The 13025-nt window shown below is 47.2% G+C and overlaps 9 protein-coding genes across 9 annotated transcripts; 4 read left to right on the top strand and 5 right to left on the bottom strand.

The window, feature by feature from the left end:
- Positions 1 to 180: 180 nt before the first annotated feature.
- CYBJADRAFT_123683 (Homeodomain-like protein) lies at positions 181 to 792 on the bottom strand (the record flags this gene model as incomplete). The annotated part of the gene is made up of 1 exon (XM_020212494.1): positions 181 to 792. A coding segment is annotated over one exon (612 nt), but the record flags the coding sequence as incomplete, so codon positions are not given.
- A 1290-nt stretch (positions 793 to 2082) lies between these two features.
- Positions 2083 to 2394, bottom strand: TRX2 (thioredoxin TRX2; the record flags this gene model as incomplete). The annotated part of the gene is made up of 1 exon (XM_020212517.1): positions 2083 to 2394. One exon carries the CDS (start codon positions 2392 to 2394, stop codon positions 2083 to 2085), a length of 312 nt encoding a protein of 103 aa, XP_020072553.1.
- Positions 2395 to 3024: 630 nt separating this feature from the next.
- On the top strand, positions 3025 to 3925 carry CYBJADRAFT_166243 (uncharacterized protein). The gene has a single exon (XM_020214415.1). It carries the CDS (start codon positions 3329 to 3331, stop codon positions 3776 to 3778), a length of 450 nt encoding a protein of 149 aa, XP_020072552.1. The 5' UTR covers positions 3025 to 3328; the 3' UTR covers positions 3779 to 3925.
- Positions 3872 to 4957, top strand: CIR1 (Cir1p). The gene has a single exon (XM_020217730.1). It carries the CDS (start codon positions 4100 to 4102, stop codon positions 4865 to 4867), a length of 768 nt encoding a protein of 255 aa, XP_020072551.1. The 5' UTR covers positions 3872 to 4099; the 3' UTR covers positions 4868 to 4957.
- Positions 4958 to 5974: 1017 nt separating this feature from the next.
- Positions 5975 to 6829, top strand: TDA10 (putative ATP-dependent kinase; the record flags this gene model as incomplete). Its single annotated transcript, XM_020212518.1, has 1 exon — positions 5975 to 6829. The coding sequence occupies one exon, from the start codon at positions 5975 to 5977 to the stop codon at positions 6827 to 6829; it is 855 nt and encodes a 284-aa protein (XP_020072550.1).
- A 30-nt stretch (positions 6830 to 6859) lies between these two features.
- On the bottom strand, positions 6860 to 7819 carry REC107 (Rec107p; the record flags this gene model as incomplete). The annotated part of the gene is made up of 1 exon (XM_020216217.1): positions 6860 to 7819. One exon carries the CDS (start codon positions 7817 to 7819, stop codon positions 6860 to 6862), a length of 960 nt encoding a protein of 319 aa, XP_020072549.1.
- A 29-nt stretch (positions 7820 to 7848) lies between these two features.
- Positions 7849 to 9786, bottom strand: DUN1 (serine/threonine protein kinase DUN1). Its single transcript, XM_020217731.1, has one exon. The coding sequence runs from the start codon at positions 9378 to 9380 to the stop codon at positions 8013 to 8015; it is 1368 nt and encodes a 455-aa protein (XP_020072548.1). The 5' UTR covers positions 9381 to 9786; the 3' UTR covers positions 7849 to 8012.
- A 27-nt stretch (positions 9787 to 9813) lies between these two features.
- CYBJADRAFT_166239 (uncharacterized protein) lies at positions 9814 to 11843 on the bottom strand. Its single transcript, XM_020214414.1, has one exon. It carries the CDS (start codon positions 11722 to 11724, stop codon positions 9886 to 9888), a length of 1839 nt encoding a protein of 612 aa, XP_020072547.1. The 5' UTR covers positions 11725 to 11843; the 3' UTR covers positions 9814 to 9885.
- Positions 11836 to 12784, top strand: CYBJADRAFT_48653 (autophagy protein 16). Its single transcript, XM_020217729.1, has 2 exons — positions 11836 to 12028; positions 12088 to 12784. The coding sequence occupies exons 1-2, from the start codon at positions 11947 to 11949 to the stop codon at positions 12534 to 12536; spliced, it is 531 nt and encodes a 176-aa protein (XP_020072546.1). The 5' UTR covers positions 11836 to 11946; the 3' UTR covers positions 12537 to 12784.
- Positions 12785 to 13025: the final 241 nt, after the last annotated feature.

The following is a 13025-nucleotide window of genomic DNA, read 5'->3' as shown; positions in this document are numbered from 1 at the left end:
CTCAGCTTGATCACCGTGCAAGAACAGGTTAGAAGCATCTGATTCAGAAGAGCCATTGAGTCTTCTTCTCTTGCCTTGACTCTGTTGCAACTGGTTGTTATGTCTCAACAGACTTTCACCGACAACGGTATCGAGCTCGGCATCGTTTGCCTTATTCTTCTTTGCTGATTTGTACAAGTGTCTTCCCGTAAAGTTTTTAATCTCTTCAGGAACACGGTTTGCACTGAGTTCATCCTCATAGTATGAAAGGTACTTATCCACACCGTATGGAACGACAAACTTTCTGTATCTATCTCTCCATGCTGCCCTTGTATGGTTTGGATGGTCCTTCGCCATCTGTTCAAAGAATTTCCCTGGTAAAACAAGATCTCTTGCGTCATCTGGAGTAGACTCTGGTCTATCAGCTATATTATCCATAACGGCTTTGGCAAGCGTATAATCATCCCTTGCTGTGAATTTGTTCTTCATCGTTGAAGGCATTGCTTCAGTTGGGATGTATTTACCCACAGAGTCTGTAATCAAGTTACCTTCATCATCCGTCTTGTAGACGTATTTCAACTCATTCTGTAGATGGGTTCTAAATCTGTAACGGATAGAATTACCAGTATGTCTTCCAATCTTTTCTGCAATTTCGTGGAATAACTTGTGGGTTGAGCGACGGTGAGGGTTTTTACGAACTTCTTCCAAGATCATATCATCTTCTTGTCTCGTGAATCCATTCTTGTTGTGTAAGTTGATGCGATCAGCCTTGGAAACGAAGTTTCCCTCCTTGACTGCTGAGGCAGCGTTCATACGTTCTTCACGAAGCTTATCAAGCTCGTCACCTTGCTGTTGATCATCATTAGCCCTGCCCGACCCGTCATTGGACTGGATGAAAGTCACCAGGTGCTGGACAACACCAGCATCATCTGTGGTGGCCTTTGAAGCATCGTTCTGTTCAGAGACCTCAGTGGCAGCCTTTGCAGCGGCGGCAGCAGCGGCGGCGGCGGCAACAGCATCTGAATTCGATGAATCGTCATACGTGGCCACCTTATAGGAGTCCAAGCTTTGGATCCGTTTCTTCTCCACGGAATCCAACACGAATTTAGGATCGATAACGTCACGATGAGCATCACCGAATTTTGACAAGTAATAACCTTGAGAAGCCTCCTCCACAACCTTCCCGCCGTGGGAGGTGATCAGGTTAATCAAGTTGATACGGCCATCTTCTGTGGTTGGGATGAAGAACTCAAGTGGCTTACTATCCTGGACGAATAGGGCACTTGTGTCTTGTCTATAGCGGGTGTTAGTGTTGTTTTGCAAGCGTGCCAGTGTTCGAAAAAGCGTAAACAAAGGGTAAACAAGGCGTAAACAAAGCGTAAACAAAGCGTAAACAAAGCGTAAACAAAGCGTAAACAAAGCGTGGGTTCAAGCTCTCCCCCTCACACCCCCTTTTTCTACACCATTCCGCCTCCAATGGCCTCACCACCGATAAACTCACTCAAGCAAAGACGCGTCGATGTTCTCCTCTGTCATTTGGGTATGGTTTTCCAATCCTGTTTGCTCTCTTTTCATAATGCCTGTGTTGCAGAATCAAGAGAGGTTGGTGTTGAGGTTTGTTTGGGGATGTTTGGTGTGTGGAAGTTTTCGTTTTCGTTTTTGTGTGTCGATTTTTGTGGTCGGATTTTCCGTTTCTTTTTGCTCTTTCCGCGGTGGAGCATGTGTTCCACAGGCGTTACCCGGCCTTACCGGGTAGCGTGAGCAAATGCGCTAATACTCGCGAAAGGCACAGCGTAATGTTCCGCCTAACGCTCTTACAGGGAGGGCGACGGCCCGCAACTAACACTGTAGATCACTTTACAGCACGGTGATACGGGGATTGGGTGAACACATCTTGATCTCGGTGTGTATTTTTAATATGGCATATAGCAATTGGAAACACTACATCAGTTTAACATGGCACACAGTTAATGGGGGAGCACTAGAGGAACAATTTGCACAGCACCCCCAGAGAGTAACATTATATTATGTGTATCGTCAAAACAGGCAAAAAACGAAAAAAGGCACACGGAATAAGAAGACTTGGAGGGCTTTTCGGCCTGCTTAGATGTTGGCAGCGATCTTCTGCTTCAGGGCATTTGGGTTGGCACCCACAATCTTGTCAATGACCTGGCCGTTCTTGAAGAAAAGGATGGTTGGCATAGCGCTCACCTCCTGTTGCTGCGCAACTTGTCCGAGCTCGTCAACGTCAACCTTGTAGAACTCAGCGTCGGTGTACTCGTTGGCAAATCTCTCCACCAATGGAGCAATCATCTTACAAGGACCACACCAGGTAGCGTAAAAGTCGACAACAACCAACTTGGAGGACTTGATGGCCTCGTTGAATTGCTCAGCGGTGGTGATTTGAGTAACCATTTTCTTTGTGTTGGTAGTATCTGATGAACTGGAGTTGATTCCTTCGCCTTGTTCAGCGAGTAGAGGAGAAGGAGAAGAGAGCCTGGCTTTTCTTTTTATACCGCTGCTACGCTTGCCCGCAAGCTGTCTTAGCGCGTTTGTCAGCAGATTAGACCGGGCCCGCCTCCCCCTGCTGCCACGGCAGCAGCTCCTGTTCACTGTGGACGGGAAGCCCACACTGACCGTGGTGCTCCTCCTATCCAAGGTCACATCACAGCAGGTGGCGACTCGGTGAGCAATTGGCATTACCACACGCCAATTACTAATGACAGAGCCAAAGAGCTCGTCACAACGCCCATAGCTACTCCGTGTCCTCAGCTTGTTGTATAACACAGCGTCCACACCTTGCTGTATAACCCAGCGTCCAGCGTAAATCTCAGCGCCACACCTGCGTAACTCTCAGTACAGTCCCCATGGCGTTCAAAACCCCACGAAGGGTTACCCGCCCAACCAAACCCGCGAAAACGTTTGCCGCTCTCTGTTTTTTTTTTTTGGCCTTGTGCTTCCTTCGCTACGGGCGCGCACAGAAAGGAAGCGACAGAGGAGTTTTAAGTCCCCTTCACCGTGTAAACATCTCTGCTAAAGAGCACATTATCCCCCAACAGAAACGCAAAATGTCAACTGAACTGGAACAGTCCGTTGCTACATCCGCACCATACGAGGTGAGTATGCTCTTTGCAACCGTCACGGGTTGTTTTCCCAGCACTGTGGAGATGGTTTAGCTCTGCGCTCTTCAGTTTTCTCTCACCAGCACCAACCCCTTATTCGATGTTGAACCTCTTGTACTAACAACGCTGGAAACGAACAGGTGATTGACACTGATCCACACTTCAACAGGGTTGTTGGGTTCTTCCGTCCATGCGACTATGCTGCCTGGGCCATTGGAACCGTCGCAATGCCAGGTCTCTTCACCGTTTTCGAGCGTTTGGACCCGGTCAATGGGCGCACCTTCACCAAGCCGTCACCAAGCGTATTAAGAGTCACAACCTTGTTGGGATTTGTCGGTGGGTTCCTGATCGCCTACAACAGATCTTCCCAAAGATTCTTCGGACACACAGAAAACGCTAGGGAAGTTGCGAAGGACCGTTATCAAGTCAAGAAGAACCTGAGTCAGGGCCTCCCAGCATTTGGCCAGAAGCCTTCCATCACCGCAGACCTTCAGGAGGTTGCCATGCGCAACTCCAAGAACTCACAGTACGCGCTGTTCTTCTTCCCTTGGTTCTCCTTCTTCACACACGAGTACCATGGCATCGACCTGAAGAAGTACTACGAGGTTAGACCAGGTGAAGAGAAGTGGGAATTCAACCTACCTCCATACGAAGATTTGGAGAAGAAGACCATCTGAACCTGTAAAAGGCTCTACTCTACTTATTTATTTATTTATCGAACCTCATTGTTTCTTATTTATTCCTGTCGTGCAACAAATTCGTCATCATTATATATCAAAAACATATAACATCCTCCATATATGAAATCATATTATGCTCTCCAATTGTAGAAGCTTCAGATTTGTCCACCGCAGCGCTGAGGAGCTGGGGGTGTGGGCAGAAAAAATTTCACCTGTTCGCTCCACCACCAACAAATTGCAAAAGGTGGTTGTCCCCTTGAATTGACCGATTGATTGGGATTCGACCATCCGCTGAAGTACAATTGACTCTCCCTCATCATGTCAACCAAGCTTAACATCCTCGTTCCTGTCAAAAGGGTGATCGACTTTGCCCTTAAACCAAGAATCAACAAAGCCGGAACGGGTATTGAGAAAACAGGTGTCAAGTTCAGTATCAACCCATTCTGCGATATTGCTGTCGAAGAGGCTGTCCGTATCAAGGAGGCACACAAGTCATTGGTTAACAAGATCCACGTTGTTTCCATTGGACCAACAAAGGCCCAGGATGTTCTACGTCAGTCTTTGGCAAAAGGTGCGGATTCCTCAACGCATATTGACTCTGGTGAACAAGAGGTTGAGCCTCTAAACGTTGCAAAGATCTTGAAACAGGTTGCCGAGAAGAACGAGTCGAACTTGATCATCTTGGGTAAGCAGTCCATCGACGACGATTCCAACAACACTGGCCAAATGCTCGCAGGTTTGCTGAACTGGCCACAGGCTACAAATGCGGCCAAGGTGGAGATCAAAGACGATGAGGTCTACGTAACAAGAGAGATTGACGGTGGTGAGGAGACGGTCAAGTCCAAATTGCCCCTGATCATAACGACAGATTTGAGATTGAACGAGCCTCGTTTCGCCTCGTTGCCAAACATGATGAAGGCGAAGAAGAAACCATTGGAGAAGCTCAAACTGAAGGACTTTGACGTAGACCTCTCAGCCAGATTGGAGGTTCTGAAGGTGGAGGAGCCTGCTGCACGTGAAGCTGGTATCAAGGTTGGCTCTGTCGATGAGCTCGTGGCCAAACTGAAAGACCTGAAGGCCATTTAATGGCCTCCCAGTGACCAAACTCGGAAACGGCACAGTGTATATGTGAATATGAAAGCAAAAGATCAAGGTTGAAGCCTCGCACAGGTAGATGGTGTTGTCTAAGCACGGGGCCAAACGCTGTAGTCTTAGTATTCCTCGTCAATTGATGAGCCATGCAATTACTGCAAGCACATCCACTGTTCAGAACCAAGTGATTCGGACGGCACGCACAGAGACTGATGTGTCCTCGCTGGCGATCCCATTGTGAGTGCTGCTTAACATCCACGTACACGCTGGCAACACCACGCAGGAAACCAACCACAGGCCACTGGCCACCAGCCTACTGCGCCCAACGCATTCCCTAAACCTCATCAGCTGCACCGGAATCAACCAGTGGAACCACACTGACCCAATTGACGACTACGTAAGTACGCATACGCCAGAAGCCCGCCCTTTCTGCCTCTCTGAACGAGGTCACACAAGGTACCAACAGCCAGTGCGCTAAAACAAAGCAAAAAAGAAAAGACAACGTAGGCTGCCCATACGCTGGGTTCCGGGATCGGGAGGCTCCGTGTGTACGGACACGGGCACCGATGGCGGGCACCAAAGCTGTTGCAATGGCCCCGTTGGTGTGAGCCGTCACGTCTGTGCCCAAATGAACACCACCACGCTCGTGTCTGGGAGCTGTGGAGTGTCCTTCGTCCGCATTCAGTCGTTCTCCCTCGCTCTGGAGCCACCCAAGTCTGCGCTGTGTATATCACCGTGTGTGCGTTTGTCGCATGAGGTGACACTGCTGTACGAGCCTGCAAGTGAGGTGAGCCCAGCGAAGGGTTCGTGAGTCAATTGGGGAGTCCCCGTGAGTCGCTGTGAGTGACGAGAAGTTGCCTGGCACTGGGCCCCCAGTTATCATCTGTGTGTGGGGGAGAAGGGAGGCGAACGGGCTGATTCTTTGCTGGCACTGGGAAGAAACTTCCTTTGTTTCGAGAAACAGAAATGCTTATAAAAGGGGCATTCCCGGGGTGTACGAGCGTGTTTCCTCGATCTCTCGCCTTCTGTCCTGTCATTTTGGACTGTTGATTTCGTTTCCTCCTTCAGTTTACTCCAACCATACACATACACACAAGTACAATGACAGCGTTACAGATAGCAGCGGACTTCCTGGAGCCAATTGTTAAGAAATGGGACTTTGAAGCAAAGCCACTGATCCTCTCCGTCTCTGGTCCTCAAGGTTCTGGTAAGTCGTACCTCTCGTCGAAGCTTATCGAGCACCTCACCAGCGAATACCCAAAGCTTAGATCGATCACGATCTCCATTGACGATATGTACGTTGTGAACGCAGAGCAGGAGAAGATAGCCAAAGAGAACCCAACGAACCCGCTGGTTAGGGGCCGTGGATTGCCTGGGACACACGACGTTGAGATGACTTTCAAAGTCCTGACCCAATTGGATAACAAGGAGGTCGGGTTCACGATTCCAACCTATGATAAGAGTGCACACGGTGGTGCCGGTGATAGAGCACCACCGTCCCAATGGACAAAGATCGATGAGCCAGTGGATATCGTTGTTCTCGAGGGTTGGTTCAACGGTTACACCCCAATCAACGATGGAAGGGAAATCGAAAGACGCCGTGAGGCATCACCACTTTTGCAACAGTACAATCTCGATGATCTGTACAACTTGGATATTTTGCTGGACCAATACATCAAGATTTGGGGATTCATCAACTACGACATCTTCTTCGACACCGATGACGTTAACAACGTCTACGAATGGCGTAAGGAACAAGAGCACGAGCTCATTGAGAAAAAGGGATCGGGCATGTCAGATGCAGAGTTGAAAGACTTCATCGACAGATACATGGTTGTCTATGACCTTTACTATGAGGACTTTGTTCAGTACGGTGTGCCTTCGCTGCCAAAGAACAGTCATTTAAGGTTAAAACTAAACTTGAAGAGAGAGATTGTTGAAAGTAATATATTTTAAGGACAGTTTCCCTCCTCTTCTGATACCAAGCTAATATACGTTGTGCCATGTTTTCTCTCCTGTGTTGGATTGATTATCTCTCTTTCGGGATTTGATCATTGCGTTATTGATCTGTAATCTTCTTTGCTCGTATCCCCCGGTTCGCTTTCTTGACTGGATCAACATTTGGCTCGATGGTAGCGAGGTGCTGTACCTTGAAGATGGCACAATCAACGTACTGTTTGGCGTTGGTATGGGCTGACCCTGTGCATGTGTTATCCTTGAAAGAGAGTCCAACTTTGAATCCATATCCCTATGCGATTTGCTCAAGGTATTAATTGCCTTCAAGACAGCTACCTGTGTGTCATTGATTTCTCGCATCTGGTTAGAACATGCATCCAACTTATCCATCAAAGTGTTGAATATAGTTGTTTTCTTTCTCCCTTTAACTTGCACGGACAAGGAATCATCGACTGCTTGCTTGATTGAACTTCTCAACTGCCTGTCAAAGCCATTCGTAAACGATGACACTTTCTTGTGGAACAGTTTGATGGCATTCAGGGATATGACACCCTTACATCCTCCTGGGAGAGAATCGACGCTCTGCCGTATCTGGTCCAAAGTGTTCTTCATTCCAGGTTGGCCTCTCAACGCAGCATTGACCTTGTTCCAAGAATCAACGGCGCTCTTCAAATCGATCGATGCGTTTCTCATGATGCCGCTGTTGCGTGCAAGCTCACCGATCAAGCCACTTGACTTGTCTCTCAAGTCTATCGACTCCAACTCAAGCCGACTTGCCCACATAATCAACTCTTTGCTCGAGTCTGCGCCCGCGAGATTAACATCACCATATGCTCCATCGGCATTGTCACTATCTTCACCATAGTCGGTATCCTCCTCCTCCGCCTCATAACCACCATCCGCTGCGCTCCTCTTTACGCCAACGCTGCTACCAAGACTCCTAGACAGTGGCACTCTTCGTCCTCCCAATCTCGTTCTAGCCGCTGTCATTGTTGTTTATGTTTCGCAGTTGTATAACAATAGCCGCCAAATGGGATGTTGATTTGTTTATATACTTTGTGGGTCTGTGAGGAGATTTAGGATTAGCCGCCGTTCAAAAGATGTAAACAAAGGTTGCCCCGGCATCGCAAAACTATAGGATGAGCAGAGATTAGTATTGTTATTATTATGATGGTTTCAACTATCACGGTGAGCTTGAGATCTCCATATCCTGTAGCGCTGAAAGTTCTGTATATGTCTTTGGTGGCGCACCTTTCACAGGCGATCTTGTTACTTCCACTTGTGCTCTTCCCTCAGTGGCCGGTGATGCAGTGAACCAAGGATGAGCTATTGCTCCACGGATATCAAGACGCTTGGAAGGATCCTTCATCAAGAGGCGGGCAATTAAATCCAACGCTAAATCGTCAATCTGGTCGAAATATGGAGAGTAGAAAGCATACTTGGCTTGCATGATCTGTTCTCTCATCGATGGAGGGCCGAGCTCGTCGCTGAACGGTGGGAATCCCACGAGACAGACGTAAAGCAACACGCCCGAGCTCCATAAATCAACTTCCTTGGAATACTTTCTCGTGGAGCCTAGAACCTCCGGTGCAACGTACGCAGGTGTTCCGCAGAGCGTGTTGGTAAACTCGTACTCGCCGATGACCTTGGAGAGTCCAAAGTCCGCTATCTTCACCTCCACATCCAACTCGTCGTCGTCCCATGGCCCAGTCTGCTCTTGAGAAGGTGATGTTCTCTTTCTGATGTTTAACAGAATATTCTCAGGTTTTATATCCCGATGCAAGATATCCCTTTCGTGTAGATACGAGAGCCCCTGTAAGAGCTGCTTGAAGATGTGCTTAGTCTCGTCTTCACGTAGGAATTGCTTCTTGACGATTCTTGTAAAGAGCTCCCCTCCGTTGACTTTCTCCAAAACCAAGTACGTCGTAACGTTATACTTGTTATTGGGTTCGATGAACGCGTCGATCAACTCCACAATATTCTCATGCTTAATGCTCATCAACACCTCCATCTCCTGGTTGAACTGCATTGCACTCTTTGCATCGTCCGCTCTCTGCGGCTTGAACACCTTGACGGCCACTGCCACGCCGGTCCTCTTGTCAAACGCTTCGTTCACGGTGGCATAATGCCCTGTGCCCAATTGCTCGCCCATCCGGTATAAATCGCTGAACATTTTCTTTGTCTGTGCAATGTCTGTAGGTCTACTCTCCTTGTTTGCATCGAAAAGACTTCTCCCGTATCGAACAACATAACTACCACTCTTTGCGAGGTTGATCTTATCACCATCCTTTAAGATCACATTATCGTTGCTGATCTTTGAACCATTGACAAAAGTCCCATTAGAGCTCTTGTCAACGATGTTCAGGAAGGTCATCCCCGTCGCTTCGTTGAATACAGGTGTCAATTCACAGTGTACAGTTGAGATGTCCTTACCATCCAGTACAAAATCACACTTCCGGCTTCTTCCTATCACTGTGCACTTATCACCACTAATCGCAATATGCGACGCACCTGAAATCAAACTGAAAAGATGCGCCAATGGCTCTTTCATCACAGTTTGTGATCTCTTAACCTCTCGAGACGCTTCATCAGCAGCGTTCGATCTGTTCTGTATGGTGTTAGTACTCTCAACTTCACCACCAGTTCCAAACTACCGAACTCACCCTTTTGTTGATGCTTGGATTGAGCGACATTGGTGAACTGGCTTGTTACCACTTCTCGTATAAACAAACACGTCGATGGTGGCAAAACACACTCATCAGATCAAATCAACGCGCACGCTCGCTGCTTTGCGTGTGTTTTTGCCGGGTTTTTCCTGTTTGTATTTTGATTTCGAGTTGGAATCCATCACCACGGCAACACGCATACAATGAAGGGTCACATCACCGTTTAACAACAGCACCAATACTTATTCCAATACTTCACCCAATCAACAGTGGGTCACCGTTCCTTGGAGTGTCAGCTACTATCTACGAGTTTTGTAGTGTGTGAACCTTTATGACCATGATGACCGGAGCTAGGCTCTCGTTAATAAACTATCAGTGTAAATGTATAAGTTAATTCAAAACCATCTGATTGTAGTCATCAATCTTCAACACTTCAAACATGTACTTTAGATCCTTCAACGGTTTCGATTGAGGTTCCCATGATTTGTAGTCCGTGATCAGTTTCTCTATCCGTTTCGAAGAGTCAATGTGCTTTATTTTGCGGAAGTTATCCAGGAAAGCATGGAGAGTCCAAACCAGATTGTAGTTGTTGTTCAGCACAGAGTCGTGGATCTCATTCGTTTTAATGCAAGTTGGCTCGATTAATCTCGTGGTGCTCAATGTGTTATAAACGAGCGAGTCGAACATCTTCTGGTGTAATATTGTCTGAGGAGTTGATTGCTGTGTAAAATACTTCGAAAGTTGTAAGAGGAGCCTAAATGACGGCTGGCCCAGGTTCGATGACATCAACAGTATTTCGAAGAGGTCCACTTCAAAGTTATTGTTATACTGCGTGTCTGGAAAGTACATTGTTCTGAATATATTGGCGTGCCTGTATTGCAGTGCCAAAGAAGCAGCGACATTGGCTGTACTTCCAACGATTGTAACCTTTAGATTGTGGTTCTCGATCAGATTTGAGAGCGTGGTTTGTAATTCGGATGCATCTGGTAGCTTAGGAGACTCTGAATCCTCCAAGTATGGACCTGGAATGATGCCGTAGATACTTATGAGTCCTAACTTGAGCTGTTCTTTCAAGAGAGATCTTGAAACTAACATATCCAACAGTTGCACCACTAGAGAGAAGGAGCTTTTGAAGCCAACCATCAAGAGACAGTCGGCATTTCTTAGGCTTTCTCTCCAGTTGATCACCAGCTTGAACAAGTTATCCTGTGTAGCATCGTTGGTCTTTGGAGCTTCCAATGAGATCGTTTCAATTGAACAATCCTCTTGCAAAAGCTCATTATTCTCTAGCCACTTTTTAATCGAAAGAGATGTACAGTCGGACAGCTCCCTCGCAGTGATGTTTCGTTTGCCCTTATGCTGTGCCACAGCTGAAATGACAACCACTCTGTTAATTGGTGGTTTTTGTAGGTTGTTCTTCAAATAGATGTGTCTTTCAGCTGGGTATCTGTAGTACAGTTGAACTGCAGTCCTCACCTTAGTCTTTAGAGTGATATTTCTAAAGCAGTCTCTCACCAAGGGTACAACTTGACCCTTGTCAGTGGTGAGAGGTGCTTGTATATCGCCATTAGGATATTTCTTCATCTCAACCGGTGACATCTCTGTCTTGGTCCCCAGTACTGAGGTTTCACCGTGTGCCTCCGTGCCTGAAAGGTGGTACCAAGCCCATATCGAATCGCTATTCTCAATCGCCCTTTTGGCCTCTCTAATGTTCTTCTTGATCTCAGCAGAGCTCTGTAAGTCACGAACAAGCTCGTCATCTTGGTTCTGGGTGCCCCATTGAAACCAGCTGAGCCAACCGGCTCCTTGAGATGATACGGAATGTGCATGCGGTCGTTGATTCTCCTCCTGATGAAGTGTCTCAGATACACTATGCAATGGTATTGGTGGCAGGAAATTTAGCACGTTCAAGTAGCTGGACCATGTCCTCACATCGCTATCACCCTTATGGCCATTCACAGCAGTTGCTCCATTCAGCAGCACAGGCTCCCTACTCGGAGGAAGGCTGCTCAACTGTTGCTGCTGAGTGTCCCCATTCACTATGTCTGGATCTGAATTCACATAGGGTGCCTGAGACACCGGCTGTAGCGGGTCGATTGAAGAAAGCTTTCTGTGGTGATGCTCGGACGAGCCTTGTCTCTTCTTCCAGTACTTCCAACTCTCCTGGAACGCATCACGCCGTTCATCGAGCTCATTGAACTCTTCCACTTTCTTCGGTACTTCCGCCATGTGTGTGCTCGATTATGGACGTTCGCCGCTGATATTTTGGATATGAGTAGACAAAGCTCGGTTTGTGTGTTTATTGTCGTTTATTGTTCCAGAAGAGAGAGAATTGATTGACGCCTGCTCGGATTGCGTGTTCGTATGTGTTTTTATCCCACGGGGAAAACGTCAGAAGGAAGCTCCACAATCATTTATAGATAACAGAAGAAGCCAACCAAAGCAGTACACATGGATTGGCGGAGTGAGCTGATAAGGAGTCTTGAAGATAGAGACAGGAGGGAAAAGGTGGATGGCGAGTTCTACGCAGCGTGTGAGTGTGTGTTTTTGGAATAACCTGAGGAGTGACTGGACACTGACTGTAATGACTAGTTGATGTAGTTCTACAGAGGCTCAACAAATCGGAGATGACGGTGAGGACGCTCACCGTGACAGATGCCCATAGAGAACACCAGAGGCTGCTAGATGAGAATGGTGCGTACGAACAGGATCTCGCAGAACAGAAGTCCAAGGTCCAGGCTCTTGAGGATAATGTATCGATGTTACAGCGGAGAGTTAGGAACTTGGCCAATGAGAAGGAGAAGCTGAACGCGGTGGTGACGAAGCTCACGGATAAGCTGAACTCTCAAACTGAGGAGTACCATCATAAGAACAAATCCATCGAAGTCTTGAACGACGAGTTCTTATCCATGCAGATACAAAACAACCTATTGCACGATCGGTTAGCCACATTGGAGAAGGAGAACGACCAACTGGTCCAGAGGTGGCTGGCCAAAGCCCAGGAGGATGCGGACAGGATAAATGCTATGCTGGAGGGATGATCTACGCTGAAAGTAAGTGTTGTAATGAGGGCGATGGTGTCTGTTTAAGTAGTATTTATTACCATGCTTTGCATACAAGGGCAGTATCACGTCTTGAAGCTTTGTCTCATTGAAAATACGCCAATTTCAGTGAGACTGTTATAGTATCGAACCAGCATGTTCTACACACTACATCTCCCCACCACATCTTCCCACTGCGGACTAACGGTGTAGTCGTATGAGCTCACCGTTGAATGGCCCTCTGATTAGCACTGGTGTTGAGATGTGAAGAATCATCCGGACACCTTGTGCACTGTCGCATATCTTCGCAACGGTCAGATAAGATCGGTATGTGTATTTTTGGTGCAATTTATATTAAAGTACTCAGTGTATTTGGAGTTTCTTGTTACGTCTGCAGTACTGTTTCCTCATTGCTAGCGTATGTAGATTTAGCCTAACAATTGTTGATATTTTCCATAATGGACAGCAAAAATTTATGCGAGTTTAATT

Source organism: Cyberlindnera jadinii (genome assembly GCF_001661405.1).
Source record: "Cyberlindnera jadinii NRRL Y-1542 unplaced genomic scaffold CYBJAscaffold_2, whole genome shotgun sequence".
In the NCBI taxonomy this organism is placed as follows: domain Eukaryota; kingdom Fungi; phylum Ascomycota; class Saccharomycetes; order Phaffomycetales; family Wickerhamomycetaceae; genus Williopsis; species Williopsis jadinii.
The sequence above is the reverse complement of the archived record's forward strand: the minus strand, read 5'-3'. Positions and strand labels throughout refer to the sequence as shown.